Here is a 17,081-nt window from a genome sequence, read left to right as displayed (position 1 = left end):
GATTGAAAGTCATACGCCCCTCCCTACCCAAGGCAGGGACTCCATGAGCGATGTGGCCACACCTCTGAAGATACTGTAGCTTCAAAGAAATATTTAGGTACAAGCCTGCATGCACATGTTATCATGCCACTCCTTGTCATACAAAACAGAGTGGAGAACAGAGGATTTGATCCTGATTCGATAACCCTCACAGCTATCCTCCAATCACAATGATCGGAACTCCATCACATTCTATGGCTTATGATGCTCTTAGTACTCACTCTAGCCTACTATACTAGCCCACTATAATAACTCAACACCTAAAAAACACCTTAAAAGAATTCACTTTAACAACTCTATTACTACTACCACCATTATTGCTGCTGTTACTACCACTACAACTATTACTACCATTCACAACCATACATACTTCAAGACTAGCTAGCACACACATTTTCTTTAGAAAATGTCATTTTCTAATATTATTAGGTGTGCTTGCTGAAAGCAAGAACAACTACTACAATCCATTATACTTATTATTACTTATTATTATTATTATTATTATTATTATTATCGGCCTTCAACTGGAACCAGTAGCGACAAAACTGTAGGAGCTACCAACACAACTTTCAAATGTGCAGGCTATCTTCAGGTTGTATGAGATCTTCAGTTTCTTGACAATTTCTATTATGGAATAGACCTTCATTTCTCAGAACAAGAATAGACTGATGAGTTTCCGAAGAAAGTTATTTGTTTCTGGCCATTTTGAGCCTGGAATCGAACCCACAAATGCTGATGCTCCAGATACTCAACTATTCTAAAGAAGGACAGTTTTATTGCTTCTTTAATCAGGACAACAGTTTTCAGCTGTGCTAACATAATTGCAAAATAGTTTTCTAATGATCAATTACCTTGTTAAAATTATGAACTTAGATTAGCTAACACCATGTGCCATTGGAACACAGGAGGGATGGTTGCTGATAATGGGCCTCTGTACGCCTATGGAACAGTAGATTACAGCCTGTCCTGTTAGAATGGGCCCTGGTACAGAGTCACAGAGACGGTAGATTACAGCCTGTCCTCTTAGAATGGGCCCTGGTACAGAGTCACAGAGACAGTAGACTACAGCCTGTCCTGTTAGAATGGGCCCTGGTACAGAGTCACAGAGACAGTAGACTACAGCCTGTCCTGTTAGAATGGGCCCTGGTACAGTCCACCCGTGCTTGTTGTTCTGTTGATGGAACGCGTCAGTCAAGAATCTTCCAAGAGAAAGTCAATCGGTACACACAATCAATCAATCACATGTATTTTATAAAGCCCTTTTTACACACCATACAGATGTAGGATCTTAATTTGAGCCAGTTCGCAACAGCAAGAAAATAATCATGCAGCAAAAGGACATTTTAATTATTACTTGGATTGTAATTGTTGGACATTTTTGTATGTGTTGAAACATTCTATCTAACGGAAAATCAATTCTGAAATTTCAAAGTGGAAATTATTAACTTCAGAATCCTTTTTAAACCTCAAATACACTACACATTTTAAATGCGCTTCCTTTTCATAGGGGGAAAGGGTTTGTATGAGTTAATGACATTAACCCTATACCAAGTGATTCATGAAAACTACTGTAATAACAACTTACTCACTGGAGAAAATATGCAATCCTCAATGTCCGTTTGTTGTCTTTGTTAATCTATGCAATATTTATGATTGATGTCCACTATTATTCATAAGGGTGAGACATCGATTCACGCCCATGGCAGTGATCCAAAACAACATGCACTCGCCCTTTTAACCTTGGGATGTTTTGTCTGATTGAATAGTTGATCGTATAGATATGGGTGTGGGCATTTGGCTGTTTTCAATTGTGGTCTCAGAGTTCCAAAAATATTAATGAATTTCTTAAAACAACCTACCCCAGTAACAATAGCAGTCTCACAAATCACATTGTAGTTGATAGGTGTGGCCCTTACAGCTGAGAACGGTCAATGGCTATATATATATTTTTTAATATCATTTCATCATTTCATTGTTTGGATCAAGAATGGTTGTCAGGTCCCTAGCTATGTTAGAAAGGTCATAGAAACTACTGCTGGTTTCCATGCTCCAGTTAAAATGTTCATAACACTGTCAGGAAAAGCTAGTTCTCAAACCTTGAGATCGTACATTGTCAGTAGACTTGAAAAACAATGTCATGTGAAACATCTATCCATCATATTCCTCTCTTCTCACAAGGGTGATTTAGGCATTCCCGGATTCAAAGAAGAGGCTGGATTCAAAGGAGAGGCTGGATTCAAAGGAGAATCTGTAAGATATACAACCTGTCATAATTTTACATTTACATTTAAGTCATTTAGCAGACGCTCTTATCCTGTCAGGTAGGACGCAATCCAAGCATGGGCCGCGCCGGAGATGCCCAACTCGGAGAGGAGGATCTGATGGTTCACAGTATCAAAGGCAGCCGATAGGTCTAGAAGGATGAGAGCAGAGGAGAGAGAGTTAGCTTTAGCAGTGCGGAGCGCCTCCGTGACACAGAGAAGAGCAGTCTCAGTTGAATGACCAGTCTTGAAACCTGACTGATTTGGATCAAGAAGGTCATTCTGAGAGAGATAGCAGGAGAGCTGGCCAAGGACGGCGCGTTCAAGAGTTTTGGAGAGAAAAGAAAGAAGGGATACTGGTCTGTAGTTGTTGACATCGGAGGGATCGAGTGTAGGTTTTTTCAGAAGGGGTGCAACTCTCGCTCTCTTGAAGACGGAAGGGACGTAGCCAGCGGTCAAGGATGAGTTGATGAGCGAGGTGAGGTAAGGGAGAAGGTCTCCGGAAATGGTCTGGAGAAGAGAGGAGGGGATAGGGTCAAGCGGGCAGGTTGTTGGGCGGCCGGCCGTCACAAGACGCGAGATTTCATCTGGAGAGAGAGGGGAGAAAGAGGTCAAAGCACAGGGTAGGGCAGTGTGAGCAAGACCAGCGGTGTCGTTTGACTTAGCAAACGAGGATCGGATGTCGTCGACCTTCTTTTCAAAATGGTTGACGAAGTCATCCGCAGAGAGGGAGGAGGGGGGGAGGGGGAGGAGGATTCAGGAGGGAGGAGAAGGTGGCAAAGAGCTTCCTAGGGTTAGAGGCAGATGCTTGGAAGGCAGGTTAAATAGAAAGGCAGGTTATGCTGGCGCTGGTTTCTTTCTAAATGGGGTGCATGTCTATCTGAGCCTTCCTCCAAAGTTCAGCATGTTCAGTTCATTTATTTGGCCTTTGACAGAAATGTCTCTTGCATTATCGAGCAATGAGACAACATCAAGGGTAGCAACATTTTCCACTTGGATCTTCCTTCAGTCTAGGCCAGCTTTAAAGTGCTTAGTGCATGTTGAGCAGTTTGATGCTCCTAGGGACAAGTAAGTTTATCCACACCCGAAGTTGAGTGCAACAACAATATATTCAATACATGTTATGGTGCTCTTAAAAGGCCATACAATAAAATATAACAAACACTAATGTATGATGTGGCAGCCATCTTGTTTGATTATGACGTCATTGCAGGGTGCACCTGGTGATCATGGAACGCTGGGTCCCATGGGAGACTAGGGGAGGAGGGGAGAACGGGGTGACGCCGGGACTTCAGGTGCCGCTGGACCCAATGGAGAGAGAGTAAATCAGCTCTTTCACTCACTACAAGAACTTTGTCTGTCTCTCTCTCTTTGTCTCTTCTGCTCTCTGTCTTTCCTCAGTACATTCAATAACAGCAGAATTATTTGATTAAAATCAAAACCATTTAGCAAGTTCTATTAAAACCAATTTGTAATTTCCAGGGTGCTCCTGGCAGTAGAGGTTTTCCTGGTCAGGATGGGTTACCTGGTCAAAAGGTAGGTTGATTTCTCTTTGAATCTATAGAATAAGTCAGCTGGTATAAGTCATTGAGTAATAATATTATGCCATTCAAACGCCTCACTCCATTCTGGGATCAGGGTGCCCAAGGTGAGAGAGGACTGGGTGGGTCATCTGGTGCCAAAGGTGCCGATGGTGTCCCAGGATGCACTGGAGAGCCAGGTCTTCCAGGGGCACGGGTGAGATGACACACCTCTACCTCTCGTCAGCATTCTCTATCACAGAAGAATATTCCTTTGTGGTGATCATCACGCTCATGTTGATCCTAGATGAAAAAGACATGAGAAGTACATGAACAGAACCGCCTAAAAAAGAGTCAACATTTTAATAAAATCCTCCCTTTTCTTTCCTCAGGGTCTGTCGGGTCTTCTCGGCGCCCAGGGTCCTGAGGGACACCAAGGACCAATGGTGTCCCTCAATTCTTGCACGAAATCACGCACAGAATGAGCAGTAAGGCTGGTGGCATTGTCATGCTGGAGGGTCATGTCAGGATGAGCCTGCAGGAAGGGTACCACATGAGGGAGGAGGATGTCGTCCCTGTAACGCGCAGCGTTGAGATTGCCTGCAATGACAAGCTCAGTCCGATGATGCTGTGACACATCGCCCCAGACCATGAAGGACCCTCCACCTCCAAATCGATCCCGCTCCAGAGTACAGACCCCAGTGTAATTCTCATTGCTTCGACAATATACGCGAATCTGACCATCACACCTGGTGAGACAAAACCGCGGCTCATCAGTGAAGAGCACTTTTTACCAGTCCTGTCTGGTCCAGCGACGGTCGGTTTGTGCCCATAAGCGACGTTGTTGCCGGTGATGTCTGGTGAGGACCTGCCTTACAGCAGGCCTACAAGCCCTCAGTCCAGCCTCTCTCAGCCTATTGCGGACAGTCTGAGCACTGATGGAGGGATTGTGGGTTCCTGGTGTAACTCGGGCAGTTGTTGTTGCCATCCTGTACCTGTCCCGCAGGTGTGATGTTCGGATGTACCGATCCTATACAGGTGTTGTTACACGTGGTCTGCCACTGCGAGGACAATCAGCTGTCTGTCCTGTCTCCCTGTAGCGCTGTCTAAGGCGTCTCACAGTACGGACATTGAAATTTATTGCCCTGGCCATATCAGTCCCCATGCCTCCTTGCAGCATGCCTAAGGCATGTTCATGAGGATGAACAGGGACCCTGGGCATCTTTCTTTTGGTGTTTTTCAGAGACAGTAGAAAGGCCTCTTTATTGTCCTAAGTTTTCATAACTGTGACCATAATTGCCCACAGGTGCATGTTCATTAATTGTTTGTGGTTCATTGAACAAGCATGGAAACAGTGTTTAAACCCTTTACAATGAAGATCTGTAAAGTTATTTGGATTTTTACGAGTTATCTTTGAAAGACAAGGTCCTGAAAAAGGGACGTTTCTTTTTTTGCTGAGTTTATATATACTCCCCTGCCTATTTATTTGGACAGTGATGTTAAAACATATAATTTGGCTCTATACTCCAGCATTTTGGATTTGATAATCTTTATTTAACTAGACAAGTCAGTTAAGAACAAATTCTTATTTACAATGACGGCCTACACCAGCCAAACCCTCCCCTAACTCGGACAATTATGCACCGCTCTATGGGACTCCCAAACACAGCCAGTTGTGATACAGCCCAGGATCAAACCAAGGTCTGTAGTGACGCCTCTAGCACTGAGATGCAGTGACTTAGACAGCTGCACCACTCGGGAGTCAATTTGAGTTGAAATGTTTTATATGAGGTGATTTCATACATACCGGTATCTGTTTTACCGTTTTGAAATGAATGCACTTTATGTATTTTTTTCTAGTACCCCATTTGAAGGGGTCTTAAGTATTTGGACAAATTCGCTTAAAGTGCATTAAATTAGGTCAAAAGTTTAGTATTTGGTCACATATTCCTAGCACGCAATGACTCTACAGTCTTGTTGGATGCATTTGCAGTTTGTTTTGGTTGTGTTTCAGATTATGTTATGCCCAATAGAAATTAATGGTAAATAATGTATTGTGTAATTTTGGAGTCTCTTTTACTGTAAATAAGAATAGAATGTTTCTGAACATTTCTGCATTAATGTGGATGCTACCATGATTATGGATAATCCTGAATGAATGATGAGTGAGAAAGTTTCAGATGCACAAAGATCAGGCTCCCAAACATCCTAACCTCTCATCATTACAATAGGTCAGCATTTTGGGAGGGTATGATATTTGTGTGTCTGTAGATTTCTCACTCATCATTATTCATGATTCATTCATGATTATCCGTAATCATGGTAGCATCCACATTAATGTAGAAGTGTTCAGAAACATTAAATACGCAGGGGAGTGTATAATACATGTTTTTATCTATAGACAGGCCAAATGTGAACCTGCCTCTGTTTCTGTCTCTCTCTCTCTCCCATCCCTCTCTCTCTCAGGGAGGAGGAGGAGAGGATGGGGGACCAGGTCCAGCAGGGTCAGCTGGTACCAGAGGTCCAGCTGGAACCATGGGTGTCGTTGGACCAAAAGGCTTTACTGTGAGTAACCAGCACTTTCTGGTGATCATGTGTGTGTGTGTTCCTTTCCACAATGTACAGTAGAACCAGCTCCATTAAACCCATCACATTTAGAATGATGAATGAAATACTGTAGTTGTTTGAATGCGTCTACCAAGGATCATACAATGTCAGGAGAGACACTGGAATGCTACTGATATGATATAAGAAGAGGGAAACATTGACATGTTATTGTGATTGTGGATCATTGTTCATTTGTCCTCACAGGGAGACCCTGGTAAGACAGGAGAAGTGGGGACCCCAGGTGTTGCAGGACAGAGGGTAAGTACACTACACTCATCAGGGGTTTAAATATGATTTTGTAGGTGGTGGAACTGCACCTCAAACTGGTTCATTTCCAAATATAAACTGGGTGGTTCGAGCCCTGAATGCTGATTGGCTGACAGCCGTGGTATATCAGACCGTATACCACGGGTATGACAAAATATTTATTTTTACTGCTCTAATTATGTTGGTAACCAGTACCAACCATACCTTTCTGAGTCACCTAAATGGATTACATCAAGGATTTAAGCACAAATAACATCTTAAAATGTAACCCACCCAAAAAATATTTTAGGTTCAAGTTGAGTGATATGTCAAAATGTAGTGACGTCATCATAACCACTTTTAGGCCCTGGGTGGATTGTAGTGACCTTTTGATGCACATTCTAGTTTCATTGGTTTCACAACCATAGTAAGTTGTTCACAGCAAGTTATAGTATATTTGAAATCCTGTTTGTTTTTCATTTGAAGGGACTTCCTGGTCCAGTTGGACCAACAGGAGGCATTGGGCTCAATGGTGATAAGGTAAAGCACTCACTCACTCACTCACTCACTCACTCACTCACTCACTCACTCACTCACTCACTCACTCACTCACTCACTCACTCACTCACTCACTCACTCACTCACTCACTCACTCACTCACTCACTCACTCACTCACTCACTCACTCACTCACTCACTCACTCAAATGTATTCATGAAGGCCTCTTTACATCATCAGTTGTCACAAAGTGCTTTAACAGTAACCCTGCCTAAACCCTAAAGGAGCATCCAGCATACAGTCACCAACAGCACTTAGACAGACAGACTAGATGAACATACACTGTTGCAGAGAACACCTATCCATATTAAGGCCTCAGTATCTACCACAGATACCCAGACAATATATTATATTTGTTTGGTTTAGGGAGAGGCCGGCCCTAAAGGGACCCCTGGACGTCGAGGAGCGAGAGCAGTGGCCGTAAGTACTGCGATTCATTTTGTAAAATTATTGACACGTGAAATACTGTAAGTTGTCTTGTGTACAATTGTCCCATAGTAAAAAAAGACAATTGCAACATACTGTTAATAGTTCTCATATACCTCTGTACTGACCTCTGACCCAACATCTGTTATAGGGAGCTTCTGGGGAGCCTGGTCCAACCGGTGCAGTAGGATTCCCTGGGTCTCCTGTGAGTGGCTTTCAAACAATGTGGAGGTCTGTCACGCCCAATAGTGTCAGCTATGACAGGCCCCTGCCCTGTTGTATTGTGTCCCTTTATATTGTGTCCCTTTATGCTCTGTTAATTTGTCAACCTTGGCTTGGTGTTGTTACAGGTGTTGTCTGAACAGATTACGCTGCAAACATCCTCCTGTATAATGTAGAATAAACATTTCAGTAATGGTCAAAGTCAATAACCATTTCTATATAACCACATAGTAACTATATCCATGGTGAGACTTGGAAGTCGTTTCGCATGGCGATGAATCTGCCCAGTAATCATGGTCATTGTGTCCGACTCTTCGCAGGGTCCCGATGGGCAACCTGGGGTCAAAGGTGAACCAGGAGAGAGGGGTCAGAAGGGTGAGGCTGGAGCACAGGGACTCCAAGGAACAGCTGGTAAACTTGGTTCCCAGGGTCCTGCTGGTGTGACTGGACTAAAGGGGGCCAGAGGAACACAAGGGGCCGCGGTGAGTGAGTCGTACTGAGGGTGACGTATAACTGCTGGAGCATCCATACAAACACTTCACCATGGTATTTACTGTAGAAATAGACCTGATCATGGCTACTCAGCACAGAGTAGGAATGCTTTTCCAGGGAATTCACTGAATACGTAGTACAGTATGTTGATATTTTCTGATAAGAATTTCATCTGTCATTTTCAGGGTGGGTCTGGTTTCCCAGGATTCCCTGGGGGAGTTGGTCCAGCAGGCTCCGTTGTGAGTTAATCCTACTATCGACCAATCAAATCACTTTATACCTATGAGATCACCAATAAATGATTTCATAAACCATAGAACATAGAGCAATATAGTGAAATATGTTGTTCCATTACTCAAGCTGTCTTTCCTCTCTTCCAGGGTGAGGTAGGGGCGCCTGGAGACATTGGTACCCCAGGGAAGGCAGGTACTCCTGGACTTAGAGGCGAGAATGGAGGCCCTGGGCGTGTAGGAGAGAGAGGGGCCCCGGGCCCAGCAGGTGCCCCAGGAGACAAGGGAGAGCCTGGAGAGGATGGACCAGGGGTAAATATGAGAGAGTTACAGAAGTAAAAGTTTTAGCTGTATCGTTCAAAGTGGTTTACAGAGCGAGACTTCTCTGCCATCCTCCATTACTCTATACTTCTTTTGCTAGACTAGGAAATATCTGAAGTCACCATTGGCCAATGGGAGGGTCTTTGTTTCTGACAGGGCCCTGATGGGCCGGCGGGACCAGCAGGCATCTCAGGACAGCGAGGTGTTGTGGGCATACCTGGAGTCAGAGGAGAGAGCGGGATGGTTGGGCCCCCCGGTACTGCTGTACGTATGGAACTCAAGTTCACATTCACCATTCATTTCTATAGCCTTGAGAGTAGTATCATTATACACTGAACAGAGTCCCAATCCAAGACTCAGTCAGATATACAGTACACTCATACACTTTCCATTTGTGTCCTGACCAGTGATGTCACACTTATTTACCCAGGGTGCACCCGGAAAATCAGGTGCCCCCGGAAGTCGGGGAGGCAAGGGCGCTGTCGGTGAAGTCGGGTTACCAGGGGCAACCGGACCAGGAGGGGACCCTGGTCTTACGGTATGTGTTTTCACTTAATTGACCCATGACTGTTCTGTCTGTGGGTTCAGTGAACACATTTCATTCATGTGGGAATTATAATAGTTCCCCTGAAAAGCAGGTCTTTACTGTAACAGAAGGATACTGTACTATACAGCACAGGTAAACTTAATGTAGCAATCTGTCTTTACAGGGTAATGCTGGGTCTGATGGGGTACATGGCAAGGATGGACTTATAGGAGCCAGGGTAAGACACAGCTACAGATGGACAAGAAACTTTATGGAAATGTATGATCAAACCATTTCACCCGAAAATCAATCTATCTATCTGTCTGTCTGTCTGTCTGTCTGTCTGTCTGTCTGTCTGTCTGTCTGTCTGTCTGTCTGTCTGTCTGTCTGTCTGTCTGTCTGTCTGTCTGTCTGTCTGTCTGTCTGTCTGTCTGTCTGTCTGTCTGTCTGTCTGTCTGTCTGTCTGTCTGTCTGTCTGTCTGTCTGTCTGTCGGGAGATAGAGGGAATCCTGGTCCTGAAGGTCTTGCTGGAACTCCGGGGCTTCATGGCTCTGTTGGGCCAGTTGGCACCTCTGGTGTCCCTGGGAAGAGAGGAAACAATGTGAGTGATCTGGACATTGCCACAATGCCATCGCAGAGTTAATTACCACACCAACGTTCAGAGCCTTCTAGCCTTGAGACATGACTGTAGACCCTTATGGCGTTAGAGGTCATAGGAGTCTACAGTGTTTGAGGTCAAAACACAGTACGAAAATGTATGCACTCACTACGGTAACTCACTACTGTCTTCTCTGGATGAGAGAGTCTGCTAAATGACTAAATGTAAAAATGTAATGTTTCAGGGTTAAGAGCTGTCATGCTCTGAGTAGATGTAACAAGGTTGGTAGTAGTAAACTCATTTCAGGTTGTTTGATTTGATTTCTCTTGACATTGTTTTTTTGTTTTTCAACACTAGGGTGCTAGAGGGCCTCCAGGACCCCAGGGACATTCAGGGATCCGGGGGACGCTGGTAAGAACACCTCTCTTACATTTCCTATGAAGTAAGTACACTACTAGTGGTAGTAGTATGCCTGTTGATGAAGTAGAGTACACTACTAGTGGTAGTAGTATGCCTGTTGATGAAGTAGAGTACACTACTAGTGGTAGTAGCATGCCTGTTGATGAAGTAGAGTACACTACTAGTGGTAGTAGTATGCCTGTTGATGAAGTAGAGTACACTACTAGTGGTACTAGTATGTATTTTGATGAAGAAGAGTACACTACTAGTGGTAGTAGTATGCCTGTTGATGAAGTAGAGTACACTACTAGTGGTAGTAGTATGCCTGTTGATGAAGTAGAGTACACTACTAGTGGTAGTAGTATGCCTGTTGATTAGTACATACTGTATAAACTAGTGATATGCAAAATCTGTTTACTTTTTTCCTGAACCAATATTGGTATCATATCGGTTTGAATGAACAGCATCGAAACAGTTGAGTAACATTGCACTTCCATGGCTTTGTAAAGTTCAGACAGCTGCTTGCTGATTGCCCATTGGGTCAGGTGTGAATGCCTGTGGTCCTAACCTACCCAACCAGTTCCAATACAATGGGAAGCCCGTTCCAAGTTTTAATGTCGCATGCAGTGAAAAGCCTGTCTTGCAAACTCAAAACCCAACAGCGCAATAATCAATAACAATGTATTATTAGGGGGAAAAACACACAAGAAATAAGAAATATGATATACACAATAAAGTAAGTAAGCGTTGGTAGCTCAGTTGGTAGAGCATGGTGTTTGCAACGCCAGGGTTGTGGGTTCGATTCCCACGGGGGGCCAGTACAAAAAAAATGTATGAAATGTATGCATTCACTACTGTAAGTCGCTCTGGATAAGAGTGTCTGCTAAATGACTAAAATGTAAAATGTAAAAATGTATACAGGAAATATTTATAAAGTCAGTTCCAATACCATATTTACATGTGCAGGGATGCTGGAGTGATGGAGGTAGATATGTATAGGGGTAAGATGACTAGGCAACAGGATATAAGTTGAACAGAGTAGCGGCAGCTTGCATGTGAGTAGGTGTGTAGAGTCAGTATAAATGTATGTGCATATTATGTGTGAGTGTGCAAATGATGGAGTTTGTGAGTGTGTAGGTCCCTGTGAGTGTGCAAAGATTTAAATAAAAGGTCAATAAAGATACAGAGTTAACTGAGATTGTCTGTGTAGCTATTTTGTTAGCTGTTGATCAGTCGTATTGCTTGGGGATAGAAGTCGTTCAAGAGCCTGTTGGTTTTAGACTTGATGCACCGGTGTCTCTTGCCGTGCGGCAGCAGAGAAGTAGTAGCCATAGTAGTAGCCATAGTCTATGGCTTGGGGGGTTGGAGTCTTTGACGACTTGATCGCCCATCAACAGGCAGTGAAGTATACTGAAGAGCCTGTGAGAGGGTTCTGTGTCTACAGAACCGCTATCACGATATGCCCTGCTCATATCGATATCAATATCAAACGATATCGAAATCACATTGAATTCTCAATGTTGGTGTCCAGCACTAACATGAACCTTTGCTACTGACACAGGAAGCTGTATCTATTGACAGACCAGTAAACCCATGTTGAATTAGTCTCAGTGAGTGTTGATCTGGATAAATCTGCTCACAGTCATTTAAAGCAAATGTTCATGTTCATCCTAGGGGCCTCAAGGGCCACAGGGAGACAGGGGAGCCAAAGGAGACCAAGGAGAGAGAGGGCAGAAAGGCCACAGAGGCTTCACTGGATTGCAAGGCTTACCTGGGACAACTGTGAGTAAAAATTGACCAAGCACTATTAAAAGGCATAATCTGTCATTTCATTTATGGAAAATCGTATTAACTTGGCAAAATCAATGAAATGTTTTTATTATTAATTATGTCAGTCAATAACAGGCTAACCAATGGCCTTCTGTTTGTAGGGACAATCTGGGGATGTTGGAGCTGGAGGAATTGTAGGACCTACTGGACAGAGAGTCAGTACACTGAATAAGCTGTCAATGCCTCAGTATAATGGTCCATTTGTGTGTGCTGTTTGTTTCCCTTTATAAATCCCATTGTGTTTCTCATCAGGGGCCCCCTGGTGTGGTTGGCCCCGCAGGAGGTGATGGACAAATTGGGCTGACCGGGCCCATGGGCTCCCCTGGATCAAGAGGAACCAGTGGAGACATCGGACCTCAGGTGAGACGTTAGAGACTAGTGGTTCTGTTGTCATTATGCTGGTTTGATCCGCTATGACTTTCAAATGGATGTCAGAACAAACCAGGCTATGGATGTTGATAAATTGCTTCTCCAATAGAATTGCATGTTAGATTAAGCATGAAAATAAGTCATACCTGTGACACATTCAGTGTTTCTAATGCAAAAAAAGCCAACAAGCAGACATGGCATATCAAAGGACAGTAACATACCTGTTTCTTGACTTCTCTCCTCTTTCCCAGGGGCCTCCTGGGGATGCTGGTCCCCCTGGTCCCCCAGGGACCCCTGGCCCTCCCACTGCTGGGGCTGATATGTTCGGCTTCAGCAGCTCCTTCGACTACGACTACGGCGAGGACCAGGATGGACCACCTCCACCCCCAGAGTTTAACGGGGATGAATCAGCCCCCCCTCAACCCCCTCCAGAGTCCAACTGGGACGACTCCGGCCCCCATCCCCCTCCAGAGTTCAACGAGGATGAGGCGCGTCCCAATAATGCCTCGACCGTCCTCGGGGCAGACCAGGGCATCCAGACCACGCTGAAGAGCCTCAGTGGAAACCTGCAGAACATGAAGTGCCCCGATGGCAGCCAGGCCAACCCCGCCAAAACCTGCCAGGACATCAAGCAGTGCCACCCCCTTAAAAAGACCGGTAGGTCCACTTTTCACCACAGACATTGTCTTCTTCTCTAGTTTTTAACTACTCAAAAGACCGGTAGGTCCACTTTTCACCACAGACATTGTCTTCTTCTCTAGTTTTTAACTACTCAAAAGACCGGTAGGTCCACTTTTCACCACAGACATTGTCTTCTTCTCTAGTTTTTAACTACTCAAAAGACCGGTAGGTCCACTTTTCACCACAGACATTGTCTTCTTCTCTAGTTTTTAACTACTCAAAAGACCGGTAGGTCGACTTTTCACCACAGACATTGTCTTCTTCTCTAGTTTTTAACTACTCAAAAGACCGGTAGGTCCACTTTTCACCACAGACATTGTCTTCTTCTCTAGTTTTTAACTACTCAAAAGACCGGTAGGTCCACTTTTCACAACAGACTGTGTCTTCTTCTCTTGTTTTTAACTGCTTTTAATCTTGCCTTACTTTACTCAAGCTTTTGATTTGCTGCGACGTAGTTAGGGTGTTATAGATGAATTAATGGAGGGATGTACTCGTTAGGTGATATTAACTTTATTGACAAGTGGAGTCCGTGTGTCTAATAGATGATGAGGTAGCTGATATGTATCTACTGTATGATCTGATACTTGGTCTTTCCATGTCCAGGAGACTACTGGCTGGACCCCAACCAGGGCAGTACCAAGGATGTTATCAAGGTGTTCTGCAACATGGAGACTGGTGAGACCTGCATCTCAGCCCACCCCATCTCAGCCAGCATCCCTTGCAAAACATGGTGGACCAAATCCACTCCCACTGCCAGCAAACCTGTCTGGTTTGGAGCAAATATGAATGGAGGAACTAAAGTGAGTATATAAAATATACCCAATGTCTATTCAATGAACGCAATAAGTATATAGATGATAGCTTTACACTGTGGATACCTCTAAAGCGGCCAACTGCTTCTATGAATAAACCAGCTACCATACTGTAGAATAAATTCACCAAGCACAATACTACTTTAAAAACATACATCCTCTGCTGCCTTGATTATATAGCAATTGAAGACTTCTTTCTGTCAGAAAAATAGCTGGAGATGTTTGTGAAAAACTGTTACACCTCCAGGTGTATTTTTCTAACATTGATGTAAAAACTGAAATGCTGATTAATATACAATAGTGTCCCTGTGAAATTCTTTTTTTCAATAAACTTCTGATTCCAGTTTAGCTACGGCAACAAGGAGGAGCTGCCCAACGCCGTAACCATTCAGATTAGGCTGATCCGCCTGCTTTCTAAGGAGGGTGTCCAGAATGTCACCTACCACTGCAAGAACAGCGTGGCCGTGAATGACGGAGCCACAGGCAACCTGAAGAAGGCTCTGATCCTCAAGGGCTCCAACGGACAGGAGGTCAAGGTTCAGGGCAACTCCCGCCTCAGATACACTGTCCTGGAGGATGGCTGCTCCGTAAGTCACCTAACTACCTTCCTACAGTACCTACCTACCTATACCTACTTCTACCTACAGTACAGTATACCTATCCTACCTACCTACCTACCTACCTACCTACCTACCTACCTACCTACCTACCTACCTACATACCTACCTACCTATGCCTACCTACCTATACCTGACTGCCTACCTACAAACCTATACATACTTCTACCTACAGTATACCTAGCTACATGCTTACCTACCAGCTATACCTACTTCTACCTACAGTATACCTACCTACCTAACTACCTACCTATACCTACACTACCGGTCAAAAGTTTTAGAACATCTACTCATTCAAGGGTTTTTCTTTATTTTTTACTATTATCTACATTGTAGAATAATAGTGAAGACATCAAAACTATGAAATAACACACATGGAATCATGTTGTAACCAAAAAAGTGTTAAATAGCCACCCTTTGCCTTGATGACAGCGTTGCACACTCTTGGCATTCTCTCAACCAGCTTCATAAGGTAGTCACCTGGAATGCATTTCAATTAATAGGTGTGCCATGTTAAAAGTTAATTTGTGGAATTTCTTTCCTTCTTATTGCGTTTGAGCCAATCAGTTGTTTTGTGACAAGGTAGGGTTGACTCTCATGAGGACCGCCACAGGAAAGGAAGACCCAGAGTTAGGGATGTAAACAGAAGATAGGCCTATTTGGTAAAAGACCAAGTCCATATTATGGCAAGAACAGCTCAAATAAGCAAAGAGAAATGACAGTCCATCATTACTTTAAGACAATACGGAACATTTTAAGAACTTTGAATGTTTTTTTAAGTGCAGTTGCAAAAGCTATCAAACGCTGTGATGAAACTGGCTCTCATGAGGATCGCCACAGGAATGGAAGACCCAGAGTTACCTCTGCTGCAGAAGATAAGTTCATTAGAGTTACCAACCACAGAAATTGAAGCCCAAATAAATGCTTCACAGAGTTCAAGTAACAGACACTTCTCAACATCAACTGTTCAGAGGAAACTGTGTGAATCAGGCCTTCATGGTCAAATTGCTGCAAAGAAACTACAACTAAAGACAACAATAATAAGAAAAGACTTGCTTGGTCCAAGAAACATGAGAAATGGACATTAGACCGGTGGAAACTTGTCCTTTGGTTTGGAGTGCAAATTGGAGATTTTTGGTTCCAACCGCTGTGTCTTTGAGAGATGCGGTGTGGGTGAACGGATGTCCGCATGTGTATTTCCCACCGTAAAGCATGGAGGAGGAGGTGTTATGGTGTGGGGGTGCTTTTCTGGTGACACTGTCTGTGATTTATTTAGAATATAAAGCACACCTAACCAGCATGGCTACCACAGTATTCTGCAGCGATACGCCATCCCATCTGGTTTGGGCTTAGTGGGACTATCATTTGTTTTTCAACAGGACAATGACTGTAGTGCAGTCTTAGGCGTCTCACAGTACGGACATTGCAATTTATTGCCCTGGCCATATCAGTCCCCATGCCTCCTTGCAGCATGCCTAAGGCATGTTCATGAGGATGAACAGGGACCCTGGGCATCTTTCTTTTGGTGTTTTTCAGAGACAGTAGAAAGGCCTCTTTATTGTCCTAAGTTTTCATAACTGTGACCATAATTGCCCACAGGTGCATGTTCATTAATTGTTTGTGGTTCATTGAACAAGCATGGAAACAGTGTTTAAACCCTTTACAATGAAGATCTGTGAAGTTATTTGGATTTTTACGAGTTATCTTTGAAAGACAAGGTCCTGAGAAAGGGACGTTTCTTTTTTTGCTGAGTTTATATATACTCCCCTGCCTATTTATTTGGACAGTGATGTTAAAACTTTAATTTGGCGGCCTACACCAGCCAAACCCTCCCCTAACCCGGACAATTATGCACCGCCCAATGGGACTCCCGATCACAGCCAGTTGTGTTACAGCCCAGGATCAAACCAGGGTCTGTAGTGACGCCTCTAGCACTGAGATGCAGTGACTTAGACCACTGCACCACTCGGGAGTCAATTTGAGTTGAAATGTTTTATATGAGGTGATTTCATACATACCGGTATCTGTTTTATCGTTTTGAAATGAATGCACTTTATGTATTTTTTTCTAGTACCCCATTTGAAGGGGTCTTAAGTATTTGGACAAATTCGCTTAAAGTGCATTAAATTAGGTCAAAAGTTTAGTATTTGGTCACATATTCCTAGCACGCAATGACTCTACAGTCTTGTTGGATGCATTTGCAGTTTGTTTTGGTTGTGTTTCAGATTATGTTATGCCCAATAGAAATTAATGGTAAATAATGTATTGGGTAATTTTGGAGTCTCTTTTACTGTAAATAAGAATAGAATGTTTCTGAACATTTCTGCA

General features: G+C 43.7%; 1 protein-coding gene across 1 annotated transcript; it reads left to right on the top strand.

Annotated features, from left to right (window-relative positions):
- The first annotated feature begins 3,529 nt into the window (after positions 1-3,529).
- Positions 3,530-16,232, top strand: LOC123732564 (uncharacterized). Its single transcript, XM_082962424.1, has 23 exons — positions 3,530-3,621; positions 3,783-3,836; positions 3,939-4,037; positions 4,213-4,266; positions 6,632-6,685; positions 7,160-7,205; positions 7,597-7,650; positions 7,808-7,861; positions 8,199-8,360; positions 8,556-8,609; positions 8,751-8,912; positions 9,078-9,185; positions 9,352-9,459; positions 9,632-9,695; positions 9,945-10,048; positions 10,403-10,456; positions 12,119-12,226; positions 12,376-12,429; positions 12,527-12,634; positions 12,895-13,300; positions 13,928-14,124; positions 14,481-14,749; positions 16,205-16,232. Exons 1-23 carry the CDS (start codon positions 3,530-3,532, stop codon positions 16,230-16,232), a joined length of 2,493 nt encoding a protein of 830 aa, XP_082818550.1.
- The last annotated feature ends 849 nt before the right edge of the window (positions 16,233-17,081 follow it).

This window comes from Salmo salar, chromosome 16, assembly GCF_965601325.2.
Source record: "Salmo salar chromosome 16, fSalSal1, whole genome shotgun sequence".
NCBI classification, from domain to species: Eukaryota; Metazoa; Chordata; class Actinopteri; order Salmoniformes; family Salmonidae; genus Salmo; species Salmo salar.
Note: the sequence above shows the minus strand (reverse complement) of the source record. Positions and strands in the feature narration are given on the sequence as shown.

What these genes read in the sequence shown, in the direction of transcription:
- LOC123732564 (XM_082962424.1), top strand. Translation starts at nt 3,530, where the DNA reads ATGGAACGCTGGGTCCCATGGGAGACTAGGGGAGGAGGGGAGAACGGG. An exon ending in CAGGTGTTGCAGGACAGAGG is followed by an intron (nt 6,686 to 7,159) that starts GTAAGTACACTA and finishes TTTCATTTGAAG; the next exon opens with GGACTTCCTGGTCCAGTTGG. An exon ending in CACCTAACTACCTTCCTACA is followed by an intron (nt 14,750 to 16,204) that starts GTACCTACCTAC and finishes TGGCCATATCAG; the next exon opens with TCCCCATGCCTCCTTGCAGC.